The sequence below is a fragment of the Nycticebus coucang genome, chromosome 24 (genome assembly GCF_027406575.1).
Source record: "Nycticebus coucang isolate mNycCou1 chromosome 24, mNycCou1.pri, whole genome shotgun sequence".
Classification (NCBI taxonomy): Eukaryota; Metazoa; Chordata; class Mammalia; order Primates; family Lorisidae; genus Nycticebus; species Nycticebus coucang.
This window is the reverse complement of record NC_069803.1, coordinates 29298688-29325730: the sequence shown is the minus strand read 5'-3', so window position 1 is coordinate 29325730 and position 27043 is coordinate 29298688. Positions and strand designations below refer to the sequence as shown.

The following is a 27043-nucleotide window of genomic DNA, read 5'->3' as shown; positions in this document are numbered from 1 at the left end:
TTTAGGAAAGGTGCTTGGTGAGGTCTGGGGATGGAAGGGATGAGGCAACTTCCAGAAACAGCCTCAAACAGCTGAGGTCCCAGAAAGAGGCCAGCAGTGGTGTCTGGACATACCTGCCTGGACGGGGCGTCCTGGCTGCTGTCCCGCACATGCCCGGGGTGCCCAGAGCTCTGGGCTCCGAAGCACAGACGGAGCACCCCGCGGTTGAAGGGAGCCACACACTGCGGCCGACTCCTCGGCTGGTTGTCGCTTAGCCTCCCTGAGCCTCAGTTTCTCCATCCGTCATCTCGAGACGCCACCACGTGCCCACTGAACCGTGGCAAGGAGGCCGCTCGCGTCGGACGCTCTGGACACTGGTAGCCGCGGGCCTGGGGACGTCTGGCCGCCGAGGACGGGTGCGGGCTCTGGGCGTGGGGCTCCTTCCCACCCCCTGTCCCTCACCACCCGCAGGCAGGCTGCTGACCCCGGCCTGGCCACAGCCGCGTCGCCGAGCTGGAGGGGAAGCTGCCTCGCCCTCGAGTTTACCGCCCAGCTGGACGCCCGGGTCTGCCCGGGCCGGCGCGCGAACGTGACGGGCTCTAGGACCCGGGCGCGCTCGGACCCGGGCCGGTGGGGGGCGGAGGCCGGGAGCGCCCCTGAAAGGCTCGGCCGGAGAGCTCTGCCGTCGCCTGGCAACCGCCCTGACGCAACGCAAAAGAAAAAAAAAAAAGTCCCTTTAAAAAAGAATAGTGCGGAGAATTCCCAGGAGCACGAGAGGAGAGAGGCGGCAGCCCGCAGAGCCGCGGAGGCCCGGCCGGAGCTGGGCGGCGGGAGCCGGCGCCGGAGGAGGCGGGGGACCTCGGCGACACCCCGGAAGGCGGCTCCGGGCGCCCCCAGGTGGGTGCTCGCCGGAGGCTGGGGACTGTCCCCGGGGCTGGGGACAGGCGGCGGTGGCAGGAGGCACTGGCTGGGCAGGGGGCTCCGGAGTCGCAGGTGCCCAGGGCAGGCAGTGGGGGGAGGGGGACAGCCGGCCCCCCAGGAACCTTGGTGGTGACACCTCCCGCCGCCCCGCGGAGCTCTGGGGGGCTCCCGACTCTCGGGAGGTGCGGGACAGCCGCTGCTGGACCCCACCCCTCTGCCTGCTGGGCCCTGCTTCCAGAGCTGAGATTCTGGGTGGATATTTGGGGTCTAGGGAGGGGCCCCCTCAGATCTCTCCAGTTCTTCTCCCAGATAGCTGGTGACCTCCAGGCCCACCCTGTTTCCTCTGTCTACTTCAGGCTCAGTGAGATGGAAGTTTCTGTACCCGAGGATGCAATTCCTAACTCAGGAGAGACTGGGGTCACTGAGGCCCCAGGGTGCTCTGAGGTCTGAAACCAGCATGATGGGTGGGAGCTGCACTGCCAGAGGGCCTTGGGGGTGGGCAGGTCAGCCATGAAGCTGAGCACCCTGGGTCACCAGGTTAAGGGGTCACCAGAAAACATGGGGAAGCAAGTGTGTTCTGTAACCAGGTGAGACTGGATGTGTTGCATTTTTGAAAACCCCTCATTACCTGTGTCTGGTTTTTATTCCCAAGGGTACTTGGAGACAGCTCTCTGGTATATACCCCCACCACCACCACCACCACCAGAAGATCTGGAAGGTGGATTGGTCCTAGGTCCACTACAGCCACTACTTTGCACCCACAAGCAGGTTCTCCCAAACCAAGTTTCCACAAACTCCCTGTCATTCCTGGGGAATCGCAGCAGATGAGACCAGGTCCTTGGCCATTGGGCTACTCCCAAAGTGCAAGTTCTCAGGGATGCCCCAGAGAAGGTCCTGTCCATTGCTGTGCACAGGAGGGAGAGTGGAGAGTGCTGGGCCAAGTCCTGGGAAATCAGAGGTGGCCCAGGCACCCAGTAGCCCCACCACCTCCGCCATAGGGAAACTTCTGCAGCATGTTTTTGAGGCACTGGAGAAAACAGCCTGGCACTGTGCTTAGAGCAGGTGAAGGCGACAGCTCTTCTTTCTTAGAGTCTTTACCCCATCCATCCTTGGGTCACTTCATCCTCACTAAAGGGATGTTATTATCCCTGTCTTGCCAACGGGACTCCAAGAAGTTAAGCAACTTGGTGCAGCTCACATTGGCTGATGAAAGAGCAGAGACTCAGCCTCTCATGCCGGACTCCTAAGACTCCGGAGCCCTTAGTGTTCTCAAAAGGAGACTGCTTTAGGAAGTCCAGGGTGACTAAGACCTGGAGACGGAAAGAAACCAGCCACACCCAGATGACATGATTGGGGAGATTATCCCATGACCTGAGAAGTACCCTCCCATTTCAAGGGACCCCAAGGAGTCGGGAGGCCACTTCTTGTATCAAGAGCCTGACAGGCTCTGCCATCGAGCCCAACCAGCCTCCATCCTTCTCAAGTGAAGCAAAAAAGGGGTCTTCCCTACACCCTGGTCTCCTTCTTGCCTACCCAAAGACCCCCGGCTTCTTGTGCACTTTTTCCTATTCTTTTGGTCTTCCCAAGTACATACATGCATGGATTTCTACCAAATTTCCAGCCCCACCTTCACATCTACCAGCTTGGCCTCCCTCCAGGAAGGACTCTGGCTGGGAAATAAATTCAGACCCCACCTCACTGTTGGCCTAGAGAGATGCACAACAGCCGTAGGTCAGTGAGGGGGAAACTGCCCTTTGGGGTCCTGGGGCGCGCCCTCCAGCTCCTGCTCCTGAGCTGGCTGTGTTCTCCAGGTGAACCTCAATAGCAGAAAACCTCCTAGACCCTACAGGGGCATCTGGAATTCTTGTAGTCCCCTGGGTGCAGTGCTATCCTGAGGATGGTGAGCTGCTTGCAAAGGCAAAAGCTGAACGATCATTTGAAAAGTTTGCCCCTTGGGGCCCCGGGGTGGGGAGCCCTCACAAGCCACCAGCTCTGCAAGTGCACCCTGAGATCTGCATGGGGGTGAGGAGGAAAGAGAGAAAGGCACATCTTGGAGTAGACTTCCAAGGGGTGAGGACAGCAGGAAGGATGGGACCAGGTGGGAACAGGTGATGGGTGAGCCCTGCCGGCTCGGCAGTCATCTGGGAATTGCCCCATTCATTTCAGGCCTGCTCTTCTGTACCCTGAGCCCACCACTTCTTTCCGGGCTGGAATGGGAGCAAAGATGAGTGAGTGGAGATATTAGGGGCACCCACGGCCCACCCCAGCCCCTCTTCTCCTACCTCCATCAGGCCTTCCTGAGAGAAGAGAGTGACATGGCCCATCACGGGGGCATCAGGCTCCTCTTCCCTCCAGGCCCCTGCCATGTGGCTCTGGCATCTCCACGGGGTGGGGCTGTGCCTCTGCACTTCAAAGACCCCACCAATGAGAGAGAGCCCCCAGGACACTGTTCAGCACAGCCCTCCTTCCCAGCTGTCTTTGCAGAGACCATCAGGGAACCTGGTCAGCTTCTCCCCTAGGGGAGTAGACTGAGTAGACACCCATTTCTACAGGGGGATTTCTCCCGTGTGGCTGGACACTCCTTTCAGGGTATTCTGATCCAGATGTGGGAGCTGGCAACAGATCCCCAAGGGCTTCCTCACGGGGCTTCTCCCTTGGGACCTAGCAGGGCAGGCCCAGGCCAGAGCTCATTTTCCAGGTCAAAGGACGAGTGTGTAATGGGCCCAGGCGGTGACCTGTATGGTGGCTACAGTTCCAGCACTTGCTGCAGGCTGGGCGGCATTTCCTCATTCCAGGGAGCCAGCAGAGCCCCTGAGTGCCAGCCGGCAGCAACTGGAAGGTCAGATGACTACCTAGGAAGGTTCTGGATGAGGGTCCTTTACTTAGGGTCCTGCCACCCCCTAGTTACCATCAAGTTGATAGTGGCACTAGCTCCCAAGTCCTGTGACCATGTACAGGTGCTGCCCCGAGAGATCTCATAATAGTCTTGAACTGACTGAGCCCTTGGGTCATGCAGGCAGGACCTCAGGTGTGGCTATGTCCTGGCTGTTTTGTTTATGTGTTTGATAGCAGCTACTGAGAAATGGAGGAAGTTGAAGACAAGCCTCATTATCAGGTTTGCTTGGAAGCAGGCCTCAGGCCAAATTCTGCCACACAAGTAGACATGTTGAACAAATACTTGTCTGCAGACCAACACAGCACAGAGTCCACACGGACTGTCCCATGAGCTCAGGAGGCCCCAGCAGTCTGTCTTTCTGATGCCCTGACCACATCTCCCTGGCCGTCTCAACAGATGCCTGCACCTGCTCTTTCTAGAGTCAAGAGTCTCTGAATTTGTTTGGCCAACCTGCATATCTTAAATGCCTCCGTCTTCACCAGTGAGAATACATTTCTAACATTTACTTTGCTAACTATCAAATACCTAGTACCAGCTGGAGGCACTCCCTGCAGGAGGGACTCTGGCCCCAGCCACTAGAGTGGGGACTTTCTGCAGTGAGGCTGTGGCCAGGATTGGGGTGGGAAGAGGAGTCCAAATCTGAATGTACCAGGATGTAGCCTAATAACACCTCACAGAATGCCTCACTACCTCTGTGAAGAATTTGGGGATCATTCATTCCCATCCCACACGGAAGCCTAACATGATGGCCTGGCCCCCAAGGAGCATGGGATCTGGGCAGGTTGCTGATGGGTAAATGCCTTTGCACAGCAGCATCCTGAGTTGAGAGTGAGGCACCATCCCATTCACTTCAGCTAACTTTAGGAGCCATTTCCCACTTGATGGGCCAAGGAGAGTGCCAGCCAACCCCTGTCAAGGGCAGGAGGTAGCAGTCCTGTTAGAGATCTAAATAAGAATTCACAAGCACTTTATCTCATTTGATCCTTCCCAGATGGTGGGGCAGATTCCATTATGGTCTCATTTCAAAGGGAGAGAACCTGAGGCCTATAGGGGTTAAATTGAGTGATCAAAGTCATAAAACTCATAAGTGCCTGGCTGGCTGTCAATCCAAGTCCTCTGATACCCAGCTCTGCCTGTCCCTAACCTGCTGCCTCTCTGCTTTCTTCTCTCTGTGCGGCATGAACTCTGGCTTCAGCAGCCCAGCCACACCCAGCTCCAACTAACAGAGCTGGGGGCAGAGTCTCACATCCCATTTTCTCTCCTGCCTGTGGGCACCCAGGCCAGATGCGCCCTCCAACCTCCGGTGCCCACACAGGCTGCTCCTACAGGTGGTTGTGGGGCGCTCTGAGTGTTCCTAGCCAGGTTGAGGCCACATTGGGATCCCACCGTGTGCTTAGTTTGGGCCCTGCCCAAATGACAGAAGACTCTAAGGATCTTTCGCATCATCTTAGAAAGTGCACGTGAGACCTCTGGGCTTTGGAACTCACAGCGCAGAGCAGAACAGAGAGCAAGTCGTCAGGGCACTCCCGCGTCAGCCGGAGTCTGTTGATTCTGCTTTGAAGTTGCAGCCAGTTATCCTGTGGATCTGAGCAGTCCTAAATTGGCCTTGTTTGGAGCTGAGGCCAATGCCAGTTGGTCAGGAGTCACTGTGGTGTCCTTAGCGGTGGGGTGGCACCTGAGTGTCAGTCAACTGGGAAGCGCGTTCTGTTCACAAGCCCAGGACACCTGTCAACTCTGTGTTCTGCTTTCATCTCTGCAAATTGCTTTAAAGCCCATTCTTGTCTGCCTTCTGCCCCTTAATTCCTGCTGCCACTATGGCCTTTGGCCAGGAAAGTCTTGTGGTGACATGTGGCAGTTGGCTGGGGCGGCGACAGGCTGCCTTGGCCAGGTCCTGCATCCCTGCTTTGTCAAGTGCTAACCGCTTCCTTCTCTGAGTTTCCCACGGCTTATTCCTCCCTCCCCACCTCCCCCACAGGCGGACTCCAAGATTCTCAGGCACCTTTCTCCCTGTCTGCTGGAGTAGCACTTTCCCAGGGCCTTGCAGACATGGAAGGGACAAGCTGGTGACACTGGGTATCCCTGTACCCTCCTCCCTCAGTGGTTGAGCTTTCTCTCCTCGCAGAGAGGCCATAAATTAGAGCTGTGTCACCCAGAGCCAGGGCTTCTCCCCAGCCAACAGGGAAGCACAGCTCTTCCCTGGCTGTTCTCTCGACAACTTCTTTCATTGGGCAAATTAAAGGAAAGGTTTTCCCACTCCAGGCCTTCTTACAGGAGAGGGGGGTGTAGCCAGTTATGTGCAGCCAGTGCTGCTCAGTTATGCAGCATGGACCTAGCACTTTGTATCTGCAAAGGTCTTAGCAAGTGCTTTTATAGCATCTTTCCTCGTAACAGCCCAGCGAGACGAAGCAAGGTTTCCCTGTTTTCTAGGCAATGGAGCAAGGCTGGACTCAGAATCAGAGGACCTGGGTCCAAACCCAGCCTGCCAGCCCCACTCATGGAGCTGTGGGCCCCTGTGCAAGTCTACGACTTCTCCGGTTTGCAGTTTCTCTGTGGTTTATCTCCTAGGAAGGTCTCCCTAGCCCAGGCTGAAGTGTGTGGGGAAGAGCATGTGTTAAGTCGCAGAGGGATTGTAACATATTTCTAATTGTTCTTGTTATTCCAGGTGTGGAATGGAAGCTTTGATTCTGAGCTGAGGTCCAGCCACCGCACACTGAGCTTCCCTGGGAAGATGGTCCCCAAGAGCCTGTGGGTAAGTGGGCTCTTCTGCTCCCTGTCCTCTAGGCGTGGCTCCCTGACTTGGGGTGACTGCTGTGGTCTCAGACTCTGCACACAGCAGGATGGAGGTGCAGAGGCCATTGCCCCCAAACACACGTGCACAGAGGAAAGCAGGAGCTCTCAGAGGGCGAGCAACTTGCCACAGTTGGTTGGGGTCAGACAGGGCCCTGGCACCGACTCCCAGGGCAGGAACTCTTTTCTACTGCCGAGGCTGGATCTGTCCAACATGGTTCTCTCATTCCCATCTCCCAGCAGCAGTGGCCCCAGGGGGAGGCACCCACCAAGGTCCTCTGACCCTTCCTAAAGTCCTGTCCTGGCCTTACACCATACTCACCCCCCCACACTGGTGGCCTCAGAGTCTGGCATAGCAGCTGTCCCTCAGCCTAGGAGCCACCCCTCCAAACCCCAAAAGGAAACGGGCAAATAAAATGAGGTTCCAAGAAGTTGCAAGACTTGTCCAAGGTAGCACAGTTATTAATGACAGAGCTCAGGCTCAGGCCTCCTTGCTGCCCAGCCCTGGCCATGGAGGGGGACCCCAGCCCAGGAGTGAGGCCCTCTGCTGCCGCTGCAGCCTTGCACACAGCACCAGCATGGAGGGTGCTTCAGCCAAGTGGCTGGAGTCTCATCCTCCTCACCTGCCCAGGGCAGTTGTGCAGAAATACAAGAAACATTTAAACATTACTATTTGCTCCTGAGGTTTCTAAGACCAGTAGGCTTTAAAATACCGAAATGATATAAAGCTCCTATTACTTTTCTACATATTTTTAGGAAAAAAATCTGGGGGAGATGGTCACAGAAATGGAGTCAGGAAGACTAAAGTGGTGGTTCCTTTGCTGCTCTGCTGTGCTCTTCAGCCTCCAGGAGTGGAGGAGTAGAGATGATACTAGATACTAGATAATACTGGTTATGTCCCAGGGTCATTTCAAGGGTTAAACCAGACCCCGTGGATGAGCCCAGGGCCTGGCATGCTGGGCAAGGGGTCTCTTTCCCCTTCCTCTTGCTTCTAAGAATTTTTGTGTATCCATTTATAAATGGACATAGAGAAACCCATGATAGAAAGAAAATTGGTCATTCATATAGTTCTTGTATTTATCCAGAAAGTGTGCGTTCAGGTTGCACTGGTTACACCAAGCAAGCATCCTGGAGCAAGGAGAGCTGAAGAAGGACGGGGCCTGCCCACCTGCCTCTCGCCGCCCAGCGTGGGCATGCTGCTCAGGCCTCTTGTATTTTTTGCAGTTTCTGGCCAGGGCTGGGTTTGAACCCACCACCTCTGGCATAGGGGGCCGGTGCCCTACCCCTTTGAGCCACAGGCGCCGCCCTCAGGCCTCTTTTGATGGCAAGAGACAAAAGCCCAACTGAAAGTAGCCCAACAGAGGGGAGAATCAACTGGTGCCTGTCGTTGGGAAGGTTAAGTCTTTAGACACTGTGGGGCCTGAGGGCTCAAAGGATGTGAGGGGGATTGTGGGCGGCCGGGGGACACACTTTTCTTCCCTTAGTTCTCCTTCCCCTGGGCTTGTTACTTTTTATGCCAGGGGGCTTTCTCTGGAACCCCCAGGCATATGTTCCCCCCTGCCAGCCAAGCTATCCCCACTGAAAATACTACCTATTTCCCCAGGCACCTACATTCAGATCCCATGAAAGTATTCTGATTGGCCCTTCCCAGCCACATGCTTGTCCACTGGGCCGGTCGCTATTGTGAGAGTGAGGACATCTCCTCCCGGTCTTGGGAGCATCCTGGGATGGGTGTTATGGCTTAGTCTCTTCAGAGCCACCTGGGATAATGCAGAGTGGCGCTCACAGAAGGGATGCTGGACAGAGATCTGTCTGTCCACCCGGCAAGTACATGGGAAACGTGACTCAGCAAAGCCTTCCAGCTACTACCTAAGGGGGGTACAGAAAAGTGCCCAGACAGAGGTGTTCAGGGAGGAAGCTAGCAGCAACATTCCAGGGGCACACGAGGCTGCAGAATGAGGTGCTGTTTGAAGGAGGCTCCAGCTGAGTCCTGTTCAAACATAACACGATCAGGAAAGGGGTTGAGACCAGCTTTCCAAACCACCCCACCCCCACAATCAGGAAAAATGACTCAGCCACTAGAAAAATTCTGACTTCGGAAGACTTACCCACAAACCTGCAGGAGGTGTCCTCCTGGGGAGAAATCTGGAGGCACAAACTACACCAGCCAGACTTTGTTTGCTGATCTCACAGCACTGCTGTCGGCAGGGCCCTGTGCTCAGAACACAAAAGCACAAAAACTGCAGTAGCATCCTGCTGCTGGGGAACCTGGATGCCACATCAGACAGACAGGACACTCCCACAGTTTAAGGTCATGCAGGCCAGTGTCAGGTGCCAGGAGAATTCAGAGAAAGAATTATCTGGAAGGGGGGGAGGTCCTGGAGGGCTTCAGGGAGGAGGCAAGCGACAGTGACACCTTAAAGCAAGGCAGGAAGTAACTAACTGGTGACGGCCAGCTGCAGGAGGGCGGGCCAGAATGAGGTGCTGTTTGAACGAGGCTCCAGCCTCTTTATTCCTCTGCTCACTCACTCACTGCCCTACTCAGCGAGTTCACTGAGCACCTACTGTGTGCCTAGCACTGCTCTGAGTGTGACCAGGAGGGAGCTCCTGCCCTCCCCAGGTTTGCATTCTTGAGAGAGGGGTACACAGTAATGAGAGAACATCTCAGAATGAGGGATGAACCCCAGGAAGAACTGGGGAGATGGGTGCTGACCTCTTCAGGTGACCAGAGTTGGGATCTGCAAAGGGTGACGTTTGAGCAGACATGGAAGGGAAGCGGCAGGCATATGACGCTGGGACAGCAAATGGGTGGCTTCAGGGAGTGGGAGAGCCAGACCTGGCGTGGGTGGGCAGCACATGCCCCGTGGGCGGCTTCCCTGTAGCAAGACCACAGTGCACTCTAGGAAGACCCCAGGGGCACTGTCCTTCCTGATCCTGACACCACCATCAACCCCACCCACACCCAGAGCACACCCCCAGCAAGGCAGTGCCTTCCACATTCACACACACATACAAATACACACACATACACCCCCAGCAAGGCAGCCACCCCCCCCACACTCACATGTTCCAGCACAATTCATCCCCTACACACACAGAATCAGAGCCAGGGGCCAGTCTCTGCAGGATGTCACCCTCCATGTGAGGGGCTCCAGCACCAGCTCTGACCATGGCCAGGAATGCAGATGAGGCTGGAAAGGGAATGATGGTCTGCCAGACCAGACCAGCAGGGTCCCTCCTGCTCTAGTCACCATGGCAACCCCGGAGGAGGCGGATCCAGACCGCTCTGGCTCCTGTCAGCAGCTCTGTGGAGTGCAGGGCTGTGTCCCCATCCTCTGGCTGCCAGCTCATTTAAGGTCAGCCTGGCCAGAGGTCAGCCTGAGCCCTGCTTATGCTCTGTGCAAGTTGAGCATTGGGCTCATTATTAAACCGAGATGGAAAAGCCTGCGGGTTCCAGGCCAACTGTGGACCCAGTCCCAGACCTAGTGATCACTCTCTCCCCAACCTGGGATGCTCCTCTTTAGGGACAAAAGGAAAGGATGCGGCGTGAGCTGGGCCCGTGCCTCCCCATGTCGTTTCCCGTGTGTAAAGCCTACCACAGCCTGCTGAGCCCTGCCCTCACCCTCGGCATCCTCACTACAGTACCAGCACCTTTCAGCCCAGGAGCCAAGGCCCAGGTGAACATGGCCTGGGTGGGAGGCCCTCCGCTCTCTCCTGTCATGGAGCAGGGTCCTGCTCTGTTCTCCGAGTGAAACAGTGGCTCTCTCTTGGGGTTTTAGATTTGGCAATACATGCAGTGCACTCGGTAGAGGAAGCGGATCCCTTTGCACGTGTGTGTGGGCCTCTGCCCCCAACCAGACCCACCCTGGCTCCAGCAGCAGAGCTTGGGGCAACCAAGACAGTATCAGGCCCAGAAGGCTAAGCAAGCTACCCAGCCTGTCTGTGCCCCAGTCTCTTCATCTGTTAAATGGGGACGGTGATAATGCTTAATTCACAGGGTGTTATGAGAATTAAATGTGTTAAAACATGCAAAGGTTTTTGGTTGGCACCGTCACGGTGCCCTGCAAGCCTCAACTACTATTGGGATGACATTATTGCCTCTCTGATGTGCTCTCACTGTGTCCTGGGCACATACAACCCAGGGGCACATACAACCCATACAACCCAGCATGGGCGAATCAAGGAAAATTTCCCCAAGGAGAAAATTCCTGAGAACTGAGGCATAGGAAGGAGGGAAGGATTTTTCAGGCTGAAGGAACAGCTTGTGCAAAGTCACGGGGATATGAGAGGCTGGTGTTCTGTGGGACAGAGGTGTTGGGTGGGGTCTAGAGAGATTGTTTACTATGAAGAGGAAGTGGAGCGGTGCTAGTGGAGAGCACAGCCTGAAGGGGCAGGCACCAGCCTGTGGAGGAGGCGGGCGGGGGGCAGAGGGAGGGACTGGTCAGCAGCTCCTTGCATCCTCCCTGCTCCAGGGTCCCATGGAGGAAGTGGGTTTGACAGTTTTCCAGGCAAGCAGATGAGGTCATAGTAAGAGGAGGTGTTGGCTGAAGGACCCAGCTGCACCCACCTGGTTCCTCCAGCAGCCGGAGGAATTAGCTCATGGTTGGCAGAGCCTCTTCCAAAGGGGCAGGAGCATGTCTGGACAGTAGTCCCTGAGTGCAGTGTGGGTCCCCAGTGCTGGTACATCGCTGCTGCACCCCCACCCCCACCGCCAGGCTTATCTTCCCTGCTACTAGTGGGGCACGCCTGGGCTGGTGGGATTATAGGGTCTGATCTTGTTTTTCAGGATGCCTCAGGTCCCAGGTCTGGCAGCTCCTCGGCCCTGGGAAGGACCTGGCTTAGAGGCAGAGAAAGCCTGCTTGGCAGGGTGCAGGAGCACCTGCTTTGTTCAGCGGGAGGGAGGCTCTGCTGCTCTTACAGCCCGGGAAGCTCCCAGCACTGGCATCTGTGCCCTGGCAGTGCCTGAGTGCACGCTGAATGGCAGACATTCCTCCTATCACATCCTTGGGCTTACATGGTGACATTCCAGCTGGAGAGGAAGGAAGAAACCCTCTGGGCTTCTTCAGACACCAGGGAAGAAGAAGTGTGTGTCTTCACACACCCCCTGGGACACTGATGACCAAGAGGACAGATCCTGCCTGTGCAAATCCACATCATCGGGTGTGCTGGACAGGGGGGCAGGTGGCAGGCCGGGCTCAGTCCCTGACAGCTACTCGTGACCACACATTCCAGAGTGGTGAATCCCTACCTGAGGCCTCTCTGCCTCACATAAACACACACTCACACACCTCGAGGATGGTAGCCGTCTGCAGATGAGCACAGAGTCTCACAGTTTGCAGAGAACTCTCACACACAAGGTTCCAGTATGTCCCTAGCTATCGCACAGATTAGACAGATTAGGAGACTGAGGCCAGGAGGACAGGACTGAGCCCTGGTCCTTGGCTTGTCAGGAGCAGTGCTTGGACCAGAAACCAGGCATTGGCCCTGGCCCTGGCATCCGCGGAGAGACCACACTGTTACACCTGTGTCTCCAGGTGAGCAAGGGATGAGCGGGATGGGGGACAGCAGGACACAGAACAGGCCTGAATAAGGGGGGCTGTCCTCTCCCATCCGCGGCAGGATGGGCTCTTCATGCAATTTTTTAAAATTTATTTCAGATTAATATGAGGGCACAAACGATTTGGTCACATTGTTTGCATTTGTTAGGTAAAGTTCACGTCATAGTTGAGCCCTTCGTGTAGGGGAGCTGCTGTATACCCTTCCACGGTGCCTGTTAGGTGAGAGTCTGCAGGCAATTTTGAGACCTGAACATTTGGAGGTTCCGTGTCAGTTGGCTTCCGGGGCAGGATGTGAGGGGTAGAGATTGACTCGGGCCACCTGGCAGGTCAGGGACTGACAGGATGACTGCCCAGGGGTCTGTGTGATGAGTCTGTGATGTGGTCCTGCTAGGTTGAGCCATCGTAACAATAATGTTTTAAAAAGTGAGACAGTGTCTAAGCCTCACTGTATACCCGGCCCTGTGCTAAGAGCTCTATATCTGGGACCTTATTTCATCCTCTCACTGACCTACGTGGTCGTTATTATTGTCCCTACAGCTGGCTTCATGGGTGCTGGACCCAGACAGTGGCACAGATTATTGCTCTGCTGTTGCAGTCTTGAAACCCTTAGGACTTTAAAAATGAGGAGCCCCGCAAGTGCACTTTGCACTGAGTCCTAAAGATTATGAGGCCAGGCCTGGTTGCTCCCACTTCTCAGAAGGGAACCAGAGGCAGGGAGTGGTCGGGAAGCCCCGTGCCCAATGTCAGAGCTGACAGCTACCCTACGGCAGCCCACACACTCTGGAATAGGAAGAGGCCCACCCAGAGTCAGATGGCCAGAGACGGGGCTCAATTCCCCCTTTGTGAACTGGGGCGATCCCACCTGCCTCTGGGGCCACAAGGCTCACGTAAGCCAATTCGCACTCAGTGTTTTCACATACGAGGCCCAGCAGAGCAGAGCTCATTATCCCCCAGCTCACAGCTCACTGGTGCTCCTGTTAACGCCTCAGTAGTCCTGATGGGGTCTTCATCGGCCTTCTCTGAATTGGTTTAGATATAGGGGTCCTCAAACTTTTTAAACAGGGGGTCAGTTCACTGTCCCTCAGACCGTTGGAGGGCCGGACTATAGTTTAAAAAAAAAAACTATGAACAAATTCCTATGCACACTGCAGATATCTTATTTTGAAGTAAAAAAACAAAATGGGAACAAATACAATCACACTGCTGCATGTGGCCTGTGGGCCACAGTTTGAGGACCCCTGGTAGAAAATACCAGCTAAAGTAAGTTCCCCTTACCTGCAGTGGCCACATAAAGTTACAGACTTGTCACGGTTTCCCACCACAAGAGGAGCCCCTGAGCTTCCAGGTGGCTGTCCAGTCCTCTGCAGGGGGAGTTTGCTGGCAGGAGGACAGGCGGTACCACCTTCATCCTCCCGGTCTGTCTTATCTGCTCACAGAACTCAGGGAGGGAGGACACTGCCTGTAGGTCTGTCTGTGGTTGTGTCCTCTTCAAAAAGCTTCTCTGGGTATGATCAGTACTCCCTGTCTTTGGGAAGGAAGCCCCATGGGTACAGCCACCCCGGGCACACTGAGGACAAATCTGGCACCTCAGCAAAGCTATCTGGCACCTGGGAGGGGCCCCACAAAGCAGCTATGAAGTCTTTACATTGCAGAGATTCTGACTATGAAACTGCACAGAAAGACGCCCCCAAATTCGCAGAGCACACCAAGTCTTCAGAGGGTGTGCGCAAGCTTTAGTTCTGTCAATCCGCAAGAGCCTGGGGGGTCAGTATTGTCAGCCCCCTTTTACAGATGAAGAAACTGAAGCTTAACAAGCCTGGTAGGATCCGAGCTGATTCCAAGTCTGGAGACAGGTGTTCTTCACGATGGCCACACACTCAGACCACCTGCGGAGCCAAAAAATCCACTGCTGTCTGACTTATCCCAGCGCAGTTGAGTCAGACTCCCCAGAGAGTGGCACATGTTCGTGAAGCAGGGGATGGGGATTCCCTGCTATGAGATGGGATGGAGGACCTGAGGCAGGGGCAGGCAGCGAGGAGCGAGGCATCCTGTCCACTGCAGGCTGAAACAGAATGGTCTGCCGGAGTCCTACAACCTCTCTGGGTGGCCCAGCCCGCCATTTGGCTTCTGCCACCCACCCCATTTTAATTCTTTCCCTTCCCATCACCCCAGACAAGCAATCACAACTATCAGTTTCTTTCTTTACCTTACCTTACCTTACCTTACCCTCACAGGGGTATTTCTTCAGTGTCTCTCCCTCCCTCCCTCCCTCCCTTCCTTCCTTCCTTTCTTCCAGGGGGCAGGGATATTTTAAGGTGTATATATAAATTGATAAAAATCTCTCTTCCTTTCCCTTCTTCTTTTACACCAGGGGGACACACTCTCCAGGCTTGCGAGCATCTCACTATTTTCATTTAAACTTTATCTTGGACTTCCATCATTCCAAATCAGTCCATTGCCTTGATAGCTACACTCCCCCAGCACAGATTCTCAGAATTCACCATAAAAGCCAAGGGCCTCTCTCCTTAGTCCAGATCAATGTCCCCTAATTTTCTTGACTCCACCTGCCTGATCCCTGGGGATGCAGGACGCATAGGCGGGAGGCTCGGAGTCACTTCTCTCCTCGTGTTTTAACACTGTGGGGTGAGACCCTGGGCTTATGCCTCCCACTGGAAATGGGGAGACCAAATCAGATCATGTAACTATGGTCCATGCCAAGGAGGCACTACTGCACAGGCACTTGAGGTCAACGTGAGAACCTCCTTCTAGAACCGTGAGTCACAAACCTCTTCGGTTTAACCATCAGCTTCCTGGCAACAGCTGTAGGCTTATTTGCTTCCTCCTTTGAAGGGGAGAGGGAAGGTGGTGTTCTTGGAGAAAGAGGCTGGGAGTATGGGCTAAGGCTGGCCTGGAAGAGCCAGGCCGAGGGCAGGGCTGTGTGGTGGGGCGGGAGGGGTGTAGTGGTTCCTGGAAGGAACAGACACACCTGAGTCTGCTGATCAGCGCCAGGACCCTTGGGCAGTTGATGCACAGCCATAAGACCTGTGCCCTCACATCCACGTGACCTGGGCTTGTCCCTGAGCTACTGGCTGTGAGATCTCAGTGAGTCTTGGGGACTTGGGTTCTCAGGTGTAAACTGGAATAAGAACAAACCCCTGTAGATGTGCTGTGGGCTTTAAATTAGATGATGGAGAACTTTTTATGCCTGGGAAAGCACTCCACCATTTTTCAGTTGATCGTGAACTGCTCTGCCCTGAATTAAGGTGTCAAACATCACCTCACTTCTAGTCCTGGAGTAGCAATCAGATGCCTTGTTCTGGGGTCTCCATGAGCCTCAATTTCCCCTCCTGTGCAGTAGACACGCCAGCTTCCCCGTGGCTGAGGAGGGATCGGGACTAACGTGGTTCTCGTCCTTCCCATAGGGCATCATGCCACCTGCCCTCCCCAGAGAGGCAGGAGCTGTGGTCTGCTCACGCCTCCTGGACTGATAGATCTTCCTGGCACGGGCCGTGCCCAGCTTCCTGCTGCCGCCTGCCTCCGCCTGCCTCTGTGAAGCACGTCACCCACAGGATCCTGGGGCCAGCCACAGACCTGAACCCTGGAGCAGCCGCCCCAGGAGGGGTTCTCTGCTACTCACTGTTCTGTCCCTCTCGGCTCCGTGCCATCCAGCCTCCAAGAGCAGCTCCCATCCCAGTGATGCCCCTGGGAGCCGCGGCCCCACCTGGATGAGGCCCTTCCAGAGCAGGACCCGCCCTCACCACCCACCGAGCCTGCCACACTGCTCCCTAATCCCTCCTGTGTCGGGCTGCCCGGGCCAACTTTAGAATGTCTGTGCCGCAGATCCAGGTAGAAGAGGTGGGCAGCGAAGAGGGGCCAGCAGCAGTGGTTGGTCCTCCTGACGACCACCTGCGGAGCCTGAAGGCCCTCACTGAGAAACTGCGCCTGGAGACGCGCAGACCCTCCTACCTGGAATGGCAGGCCAGGCTGGAGGGGCAGACGTGGCCCTTCCCGAGGCCGGCTGCTGCTGAGGAGCAGGAGGGGAGCTTGGAGCCAGGGCAGCGTGGTGGGGAGGAGCCCCTGCTTCCCCCGAGAGAACCCGGGCAGCATCCCCCACCTGCCGGGATCAGCAGCCCCGGTGCTGGGGCCCTCGCCCTGGGCAAGCTGGATGGCTTCCAGAGCATCGACGAGGCTCTAGCTTGGCTCAGGAAGGAACTGGTGAGTGGCTGCCCCTGAGGGTCCCCAGGAAGGAAAGGATGTCGATCTCTCTGTCTGTGTCTGTCTCTCTGTCTCCGTGCCTTTCCCTCCGTGTCTCTCCCACCATGTGGCCACTGTTTCTAGCCTCCCCGAGGTGCACACCTGTGATCTCCTGTGGGATGGAGGGCACGCCTCATTTCTCTGTAGTTGCAGGGAACCCACATGTCCATCGTCCCTAATCGCAGGTACTAATGGGGGAAGACATTCTGTGCAGGGGAACCTGGTGTTCCTGCCCTTCCCTGACACCACTCCCCGCGCCCCTGACTTTCTAGGCAGAGGTCCTCAAACTTTTAAACAGGGGGCCAGTTCACTGTCCCTCAGACCGTTGGAGGGCCGGACTGTAGTTTAAAAAAAAAAACAATGAAAAAATTCCTATGCACACTGCACATATCTTACTTTGAAGTAAAAAAACAAAACTGGAACAAATACGATCACACCACCACATGTTTGAGGACCCCTGTTCTAGGGCAACTCCTGGAGTGACTTCCCACCCTGCCATGGCCCCAGTTGCCTGCCAGTGAGTGCCCAGTGTGTTGGCGCTGGCCCAGGGCAGGGCTATACAGGACACCATGGTGCGTAGCCGGGGCCCAGTGTGGAAGGTGCTCTGTGTGTGCAGGAGCTGCCCAGAGACGGCCAGACGCGCCCTGCCCTGCGTGGCTGAGGAGGAGTCTGCCCAGAGGCCAGGGCTGGGACAGTGTTCCAGGCAGAACAGTCGTGAGCAAAGCACATGTTGTGTTTGAGCTAGGACAGCAGCTCCACTGTTCTTCTGCCCACGGGCAAAGCAGGTTCCCATCAGGGCCACCTCTCCCCATGTGGGGTGACTCAGCCTGAGAAAGCAGGCGAGGGCACAGAGCTGAGGGCCTGGTCCCTTCTGCCCCTTGTGTCTGACACTGGCATGGTGGCTTCTCGGGAGAGTCAGGCACAAAGCCTTAGGGGTCAACCCCAGCTCTCAACCCCCGCCCTACCCATCACCTGAGGCCCAGGTGACACCTGCAGAGCCAGGCCACCCCAGCCACAGGTGAGCCAGCATCACTCCTGGGCCAGCAGGTGAGACAGAGGCCTCCTCTGTTTGTCAAGTCAGAATCCTGAAAAACAAATCCTCACAGGGGCTCGGGGACTTAGATCTCTGACTAATTGGACACCCTTTCTGGCTTTAATCCTCGATGTTGAGAACACTTCCTCAAGCTTGCCATGCTGCTCTGTCTGGGATGGTACCTGGCACATGTGTATCCGGGGCTCTCAGAGAAGACCGGGTACCTGTGGGCTTGTGCTGCACCTCTGGGGTGCTCAGTCACCAATGGGTGCTTGGGGCCGGGTAGAAAAGAGGTGCAGCTGCTCTCTGAATTCCCAAGGCTAAGCTGCTTTGGTTTGTTTTCATAAGGAGGAATAAAAAACATTCCCTTTAATCAAGGATGCCAATTGCTTTCGGGTTCATTTGAGATTCCATTGCTTCTGGGAGCAGAGGCTTCTATTTTCCAATAAGTTAGCACCCTCCTAGCCCCCTTTGCAGTGGGGATGAGGGAAAGAACCCTCCTCTGTTAATCAGCAGGGAGTCCCCTAGCGCTTGTCCTGGTCATCCTTTACAGACAGTGTCCCCCGCCCCCAGCTGTGTATTAAAACAACTTGGGGAGCTTGTCATGCCCCCAAAGCCTTGGCCATACCCTAGATGGAGCAAATAAATGTCTGAGGGTGACACTAGGCATCCTAAACCTCACATCTATTCCAGTGTGCAGCCTGGGCTGGAAACCCCTGCCTGGGATCTGGGGTTGTGCTCACATTTCTTATCAGACCACTAGGAGAGGTGCCCCGGCCAGAGTGTGCTGGCCAGAGGGAGGAAGGTAAGGAGCGAAGGGGCAGCCGTGGATGACGTGTAGAGCCTGCTCCAGAGGCAGCAGCAGGTATTCACTGTCAGGACGGATTCGGCTGCAAGAAGCTATCTTCACAGCATCCCAAACTGAGTGGCCCAAGGACCACATCGTTGTTCAGAAGGTTGCATCTCGGAGGCCCAGCACAGCCCAACACAGACTAGTGGGCGGGCAGACTGCACACGTGGTCCTGCATGGTGCAGGGACTAGACAGTAACAAAGGCAACTTGCAGACCCTTTGATTGGATTGAAAACTGACAGTTCAGCATTTGGACAACGAACGCATTCTCGTGTTTTTAAGTCTCAGTCAAAGCATGAAACTTAATGCCATTCCTAATCCATCCGGCATCTGTTAGCTCACTGAAGGCACCTTTAAAAAATTATTACTTTTTAACAAAATGAAAGTGGTTTCCTATGTTGTAAGCCTGCAGTCAAGTTTTCGGTGCACCTGGTCGGGCCTCCACAGTTGATATGTTAGGCTGAAATGCAAATGTTGTCTTTTCTTATGTGGCCAAGAAAACACCGGAAATCTGTAATTGGGTCAGTTGTGTGTGTGTTTTCCCTACAAGAAGCTGAATACCCAACTTAGTGGGAGTTTTGACCTCAGGGGATGGCAGGCTTTTGACCATCTAGCAGTGCTCCCGGGAGCTGTTGGCACAACCAGGGAGGTGGATGTCAACCCCTTCTCAGAGGCAGTGCTGGGTCTGGAAGCACCTCTGGCTGCCCTGCCCTGGGCAAAACCAGCCAAGACACTGGCAGTGGGAACGACTACCTGATCTTGACTGATTTCTAAGGCAAGGAAGGATCCTAACAGCTCCCTCGGAGGTCAGCTCTCCCTCCCAGCTTCAAGGAAAAGACAACCACTCCTGATGACCCTGGGGACCTGCAAGCTGGATTCCCTTCAGCTAATGCCTTGGGGATACAAGGAAAGTGATCCTCAAAGCCTGTTCGGGTGACTCCTCCAGCTAAGAGGAGGCCTGACCTTAGATCACAAGTGGATTTAGAGAATGTGTCATCATCGGGCTGTGTCAGGCAGGGCTGCTGGCCTCTATACTAGGTGGCTTCGGGCCACCTGACCATTCTAGGCTGAGATCCAATCTTGCTGCTCCCTGGACACAACTCAGAGCTGGGTGAAGAGGTGGTTGTGCAACTCTGCTGGTTCCAGGCTGCTCAGGTTGCCAGGAAGACACTGCCTCCAGCTTTCTACCTTCCAGGAGGCCTCAGTAGGTGGCCTGGGGGAAATGGGGACAATGCTTCAGGAAGGTGTGAGAAGCCATGAGCTGGAGGTGGCAGGTTCAAACCCAGCCCCAGCCAAAAACTGCAAAAAAAAAAGAAGGGCGTCTACCCCGGAGCTGCAGGATTCTCTTCTCTCCAGCTGAGTGAGGAATTCAGAACATTTTACAAAGGCCTCTTCCTGGGCTTCAGTCAAGTCAGGGGGTCACTCAGCCAGCCCCCACCTGGGCTCGGGCCTGGGACTCAGCACTAAGGCAAGGGGCCAGCCTTTCTGTGTTCTCACTTCTGTCACAGCCTGAAAAGGGACAGTAAAGTCTTCCTCTTGGTCTGTGCAGTTACAGGTCTGAAAACAAAACATTCTGGCTTCCCGATGGGCTGTCTTTGTGCTGAGACTCCCAGGTGTTGACAGACAATTTTTTCTTTAGTTCCAGGCAGGTGTTTGATCCCAGCATACAGAGGCCCCAAGAAGGTGTTTATGGTTGTTAGAAAAAGGGGAAGAAACCTGACAAGTTTTAATAATTTAGAGTTTGCTGAGCAGGAGGCCTGTAGAACAGGACTCAGCTGTCCCACTGTGGCCTCCTCTCCAAGCCTGGAGTCCTCTCCCAGTTAACCCTCTCCTGCCCGCACTGCCTGCTTGGCAAGGACATGACTCCGGTGTGTCCAGGCACAGCCCCCTGCAGCCAGTGTTATCCATGTTGACGGAATGGCAAATGGCAGCAAGCTTCTTCCGATAGGGACAGAGGCGAGAAATGCAAGGATACAGCCACATTAATGTCTCCCATCTAGGTAGCATCGTACAGTTCCCAAAAGCCCTTCACATACAGTATCCTGTGAAAAGGCTTGGAAGTATTTTCTATTCCCATTTTACAGATGAGTGAGGCTTGGAAAGATTATAGGCCTCGGTGATAGGTTAAATGATTTGCTCAAGATCCTGAGCAAGGATCTGGCTAAATAGGACCCACATCACTTAGCTCTAGATCAGATCTCCTTCCTTTGTTCTAGACACATCATGTGTACCTGTCAACAGGGCCATAGGCTATCAAAAAGCCTGTGCTTAAACCCTGTTGAGTTCAGACATGATGCTTAAGACACAGAAAGTTGCCAGCCGTGCTTCACAGTAACCTTTCAGTAGTGGCAGCCCAACAGTTTGGTGATGAGGGTAAGGACTTGCTAGATGGAGCCACTCAGCGAGTGCTGGCTGGGTTGCAGGTTCTAGTCCAGGCTTGTGTTTGCCCAAGGCCAAGTCGTCTGAGCATAGCTTGGGGCGTCAGCCTATTGGCACCAGCAGCCTTCTCCAAGAAGATTCCTATTCACCTGGGAGAGATACTGGCCTCTTAGGGGTTATAACAGAATTTATAAACAAAGGTACCATCAAAGGAAATACACCAAACTTCCGTGATCGTTATCTTTATTTCTGGGTGATAACGTTATACTTTTGACTTTTCTGCAGTTTTCAAAAGTTCTAACATAGGAATATGTTATGTATAATCAAGAGAAAAAAGGATTACAAACATAAAAGACCAAAGAAAGAGGAGTGCCAGGCTCCACTCTGTCTTGCCAGTGTAATTGCTACATATTCTTCACCTTGTAGTCTACAGGTAAAAAAGGCATCGAGTCTCCTAGAATTAGGTATAAATCAGGACTTCAGTCTCTGGAAGTACCTGCTGGATATGAGAATGGCCAAGGCAGCAACTGCTCCCCATGAGTCTTCTTTGGAATTCAGATCCCATAAATCTGGACGGTTCTGGGGGTGACCCTAATGTGACTGGCTCATTAATTGGTCACGAGTGCAATGGAAAAAAGCATGAAATTTGTCAAAGTTCTTCTACATCCTAACTGTGTGACTTTAGGGAAACCAATTGACTAATCTTCCTCAGTTTTGTTCTCGGAAGATGGGGATAAGAAATCCCTTCCTGGAAGGGTGTCGTAAAGGGAGAACTGGGAGGACGAGCAGCTTTCGGGCCCTGAATGCTTTGCGGGCTCCTGGAATGGTGGGGACCTGCGTCACATGCATTTATACACATCACACCATTTAATATCCATAGTGAACTCTACAGGTGGGCACGATTGCTAGCCCCATTTTGCATATGAGAAAACTGAGGTTAAGAAACTTGCCCAAGGTGGGTACATGTAAACCCTGCTACTCAGGAGGCTGTAGCAGAAGGATTGCTCAAGCCCAGGAGTTTGAGATTACTGGAAGCTGTGACACCACAGTACTCTACGCAGGGTGACAGAGTGAGACTCTATCTCAAAAAAAAAGAGAGAGAGAGAGAGAAAGGAAGGAGAGAAGAGAGGAGAAGAGAAACTTGCCCAAGACATCAACCAGCAGAGCGGGAATTCAAACTCAGACCTGCTGGATCTCAGAGCCCTGAAGTGAGTCTGGTTTACACTCAATGCCATTGGCCCCTAGCACAGGAAGCCCAAAGCCCCTGTTCTTCCCAAGAACACACGTGCCTGGGTCATGGAATATGGGATGACTTTGGAGAGAAAAAAGGCCCGCAGGGGGCCTGAAGGGTGAAACAGAAAATAGATTTACTTCGCCTCTCTTTGGAAGCACAAGTGGGAACTGGTCTGTAGAAACGGCAGGTGGTGGGGGCCTATTCCTGCACGACCCCATCCCCTAAGCTCGTGTCATATCAGCCTTCCTCCCTCACGGGCCGGGCCATAGCATGCTGACAGCCCCCTAGCTGCTTCCTGAGCCTCCTATTCTGAACCTTCCCATATAGCTAAGAAAATGGCCTGAACCTATGCCCAGTCTCTTTTCAATACCAGAGACTACCTGTACCTGTCAGGCGAGGATAGGACAGATAAGAGCCCTGGGCTAGGGTGTTAGACAAAATGCCCTTGCCCCTCGGGGTTCTGTCTGGGTGCCCAGATCTGTGCTAATGACCATGCTCTGGTAATTAGCTGGCCCCTGTGCACTGGTGTTCTTCTCAGGCCAGCTTTAAAGATGCCTTAGGAAATCTCTGCCCCAAATGTGCTTTCAGAATTGCCACTGTCACTGCTCTTGTTGCCCCAGACTAAAAGAAGGGAAGGTTCCACAAGCAAAAGTGCACAGCAAAATCCTCCACGTCTATCATGTCTTTCCTCAGCAGGAAACACCAAGGCACTGAACGCATTAGGAATCTTCTAGAACACTGGTTCTCAACCTTCCTAATGCTGCAACCCTTTAATACAGTTCCTGTGGGTCGCGACCCACAGGTTGAGAACCGCTGTTCTAGGGGGTCACTGAGCATGCAGCCAGCTCTCTAGCCTGGCCCCAGGTCTTCTTTGAGAGGGAGAAGAGCTCTGTGGTCAGGTGTTTGGGGTCTGGGTTCCTCACCCCAGCTCGGCCAGCAGTGGTGTGAGCTGGGCCCGTTACTTACTCAGCTGTACCTCTGCGTCCTCAGCTGTCGGCCACAGGGGATGGTAGTAATGTCACTTCAGAGGTTGTGGTAACAGTTTACTATCCTTTGTTAGGAGACCCAGAGAACTTAGAACCATAATTCATAGTTAAACATCTAATCTGGGCGGCACCTGTGGCTCAGTGAGGAGGGCGCCAGGCCCATATACGGCGGGTGGCAGGTTCCAACCCGTCCCGGCCAAACTGCAACAACAAAAAAAAAATAGCTGGGTGTTGTGGTAGACACCTGTAGTCCCAGCTACTTGGGAGGTCGAGGCAAGAGAATCGCCTAAGCCCAAGAGCTGGAGGTTGCTGTGAGCTGTGATGCCACAGCACTCTACTGAGGGCAACAAAGTAAGACTGTGTCTCAAAAAAAAAAACCATCTAATCTATATTAATCTATTTTATGTTTGGCTCCTTTGAAAGATGACTAAGAAATATCACGGGCATTCTGGATGTTTCAAGGGCAACACAACAGCATGCCGCTCCTGGGTGGGATGCATACCTATCATAGCTGCCATGGCCATGGGACCCTCGAGTTCCTTCCCCAGACAGTCCCTCCTACCCTGGAGGCAGCCACACTCCGGCACTGTGCTGTTATCCGTGCTTCTCTACTCTCCGTCTGAATGTCTCTCTAAACAATGAGCAGAAACTGAAGTTGTATTCAAGGCAGGACCACTGTGCACCGCTTTCGGAAGGATCAGGCCTGGTGGCGAGGCCACGCGGAGTGCTGTTCCACAAGCACATCTTCATTTGTTGCCTCCCTGTCTCTGTCTTTCTACCTCCCCGAGCTGGCAAAGGGCTAGCATTTCCAGACAGATCCATTGGCACCCCAGGCCGTTGGTTAGGACTCCTGCCCAGCGGTCTGTCTGCGTGCTCACGCCCCCTCCCCTGCCTTCCAGATGGAGATGCGGCTGCAGGACCAGCAGCTGGCCCGACAGCTCATGCGCCTGCGTGGTGACATCAACAAGCTGAAGATCGAGCACACGTGCCGCCTGCACAGGAGGATGCTCAACGACGCCACCTACGGGCTGGAGGAGCGGGACGAGCTGGCCGACCTCTTCTGCGACTCGCCACTGGCTGCCTCCTTCAGCCTCTCCGCGCCTCTCAAGCTCATTGGTGTCACCAAGATGAACATCAACTCCCGGAGGTTCTCTCTCTGCTGAGAAGCCCTGGGAGGGCCGGGCTGGGAGGAAGCCTGGGCCAAGGTACCCCGGAGGGTCTTCCAGAGGCAAGGCTTCCTGCACGGGCGGCTGGGGGGAGGCAGCTCCTCTGGAATAGTGTTCCCCTGGGGGGCCCAGTTGTGGCCCCAGTGCCTCCCAGGCTGGCTCCTGTTTCCTGCCCAAAGAGTTCTGCAAAAGGGCCACTGCCAGAGGATGATAAAGAGAAGCTTGTCCAAGAGCGACCTATCCCTCAGTGGCCCACATTCCTGTTTCCTGGAAGCACTGGTGCTGTGAACTGGGATTCCCAAAGGGGGGCTCCCAAAGCTGTCATTCTTGCAGAAGGCTCCTCTCCAAGGGCCCTGGGGAGACTGGACACGTCAGACGTGCCTCTCTCCCATGCTGCTGCTGTCCTCTAAGCATAGGCTCAAGTTCACCCTGAGTAGGGGACTCAGCAGCCTTGCTAGGAGTCCACCAGGAAAATAAAATCTAAATGAATAACAAAGTGGCATTTGGGGACACAGGCTCCATAGCCAGCAAGTGGTGCCTGGAGAGCCCACGGCTTAAGCTGCCATCGGCCTTCCACCCTGGCACCATGCAGCCATGTGCATCACCTCCAGCATGCACTGGGGTATGTAACAGGTGCACCCTAGCGTAGCCTGGGTGGGGGGAGCACAGGTGCCTCCATCGCCTCCCCCGACATGTGCACCAGTCACACCCTGCAAAGGGCCCTTTGCTGTCTCTCCACATCCCCAGGGGTCCTTTCTAGGAGACCACTGGTGACTGAACCAGGCAGGGCCTGGGCGGGTTTCCCATGACTGAGTCCTCCTGGAGAGGGTGCAGCACCGGCCTCCTGGCGGGTTCTGATGGTGTCAGCTACGTCACCATGTTGCTCTCTCCAGAAAGACAATCCAGGGAGCCCAGAAGCCTGTGCTGAGTCTCCTCTGAGACCCTGTGCCTGACCGAAACAACTAGTTTTAGTTGAATAAGACTGTTACTAACATGTTGCTAACTTGTCAATAAATGTTTGGTTTTTGTCCAAAGGGGGAAGCCAGCTGGGTAGGCCAGATGCAGAGTGTCGAGTTTGATGCTAAGAGTTTCCTCCTGTCAGGTGTAAGGTCAGGGAGTTCGTCTGGATGACACTCAATGGTGGTTCCCCCGCAGCCTGCTGGAGTCCTCTGCCCAGAAGTTCTTTTCACCTTTGATATCCTCTAGCTGGGCCTTCTTGTTAGTAAAGGAGTGTTAGGAAACCTGAGGAAGGAGGGTGACTCCTCTGGGCTGCAAAGATGTTTAGTGGTGTGGATATTGATGTGTGAAACCATTGTCAGTGAGGCCTAGACGGGTCATGTGTCAGTGAATTGAGCTCCAAAGGTGGTCCTGATGCTTTGCCAAACCCCACACACTGCCAACCCCTCCACACTTCACCTTATTTGCAACCACCAAACCTCCCAACCTCTTTCAATTCAGAATATTTGGGGCACCTGGTCCATGGGCCCACAGGGTCCCATGGTGTGAGCATGCTGTCTGGCTGGTCTGTCCCCTTCCCGAGTGCATGTCCAGGCACACTGTGAGCTACACAGAGGAGGGATTGCTTCTCCTTAGTGTGTTAAGAGTGGGAAGATAGCAACTCATGGTCCCCATAGACAGTCTCCTTGTAATTTCAAAGAGCCTGAGTGTTTATGCTTCCTTCAGAGAAGGCAGAATAATGTAGCCCAGATCGTCCATCCACCCTATTCTGTGTACTGAGGCCCAGAGCTATACACATGCGCTGTCAAGGCCGGAAAAGATGCCCCTTTCCTGCTGGCCTCTTCCCAACGCGCCCCTGAGATCTTGGGTTACACATACCTACCTGTTCACATCGGCAGAATACGCCCTTGAACCCATGCAGGTGTGCCCATCCCATATTCTGAAAAAATGCCAATCTGAGGTGTTTTGTCTTTTTAGAAATCAGTCAGTATAGTAACAGAAACAACTGTATTTAAAGCTGGAAGGTTTTGTTGACTGTGGTCCATCTAATTGAATTGGACGCAACTGAGCGATTTATCAGCTCAGGTAAGCCACCCTAGCTTGCTTGCTTTGCTCTTGAAGAGGAAACTAAGATAAGACACGTTTTGGGATAGGTTCTGTGTACTCGGCTATTTTGCTCAGTTCACCCCAAGAGAATGTGATTAGGGGATGAGGAGGAGAAAGAGAAGGAGGTGATCAGAGAAGAGAAGCTGGGAAGCAGGGGGGGAAGGCAGCTGTGTCCAGTGGCTGGTGTCCGTCAGCTCCCTGACCTTCCACAGTAAACACCACTGACCACACTGATTCAGCTTTGTGAAGTCGCTGCTCTGTGTGGGTTGGCCCAGCCTCCACCACCACGTGTACATGACCCTGTTTCCATTCCTACCCATTGTTCATCCATCTCTCTGCCGTCCCCAAGCTTCCCGGCTGTAAAACACGAAGTCCCCCACTGCCGCTGTCTCGAGTGGGCCCGCCTCATGCCTTCATGGGCTCCGCAGCCATCACAGAGGCCTACAGGGCCTGGGCAGGTGTGACCTGGCCCGGCTGAGCCCGAGACCCACCCCCTGTAGCAAGACCAAGTGCTATTACATAATCAACAGTTTATACTTTTATTTTTTATGATTATTTGTTTCTATATTGCTGTTAGAAAAAAGTGAAATAAAAATACTTTAAAAGAAGATATCCATGCAAACAAGAGAAATTTATTTCCCTTTATCTTGTCTTTGTTGTAGCACACACAGGGCCAAGCACTTAATTGGAAGAAAGGATGGTTGAGGGGTGGATGGAGAGATGGATGGATGGACGGACGGACGGATGGATAATTTTTGCAACCAGATACAGGCATGGGAAGAAGGAAAAGAGTGACCCAAATCACTTTTCCTCCTTTCTTGTGCCTTCCCCTGGGAAAGGCTGCAGGGTGGTTGTCAGCACCAGGAGCCCCACAGCGTGGGCTAGGGGAGCTCAAAATGCAGAGTTAACAGGAGCCCTCACTCATGATTGACACC

At 54.3% G+C, this 27043-nt stretch overlaps 1 protein-coding gene across 1 annotated transcript; it reads left to right on the top strand.

Annotated features, from left to right (window-relative positions):
• The first annotated feature begins 275 nt into the window (after positions 1-275).
• FAM167A (family with sequence similarity 167 member A) lies at positions 276-26720 on the top strand. Its single transcript, XM_053578814.1, has 4 exons — positions 276-876; positions 6459-6545; positions 15564-16356; positions 23778-26720. Exons 3-4 carry the CDS (start codon positions 15967-15969, stop codon positions 24039-24041), a joined length of 654 nt encoding a protein of 217 aa, XP_053434789.1. The 5' UTR covers positions 276-876; positions 6459-6545; positions 15564-15966; the 3' UTR covers positions 24042-26720.
• Positions 26721-27043: the final 323 nt, after the last annotated feature.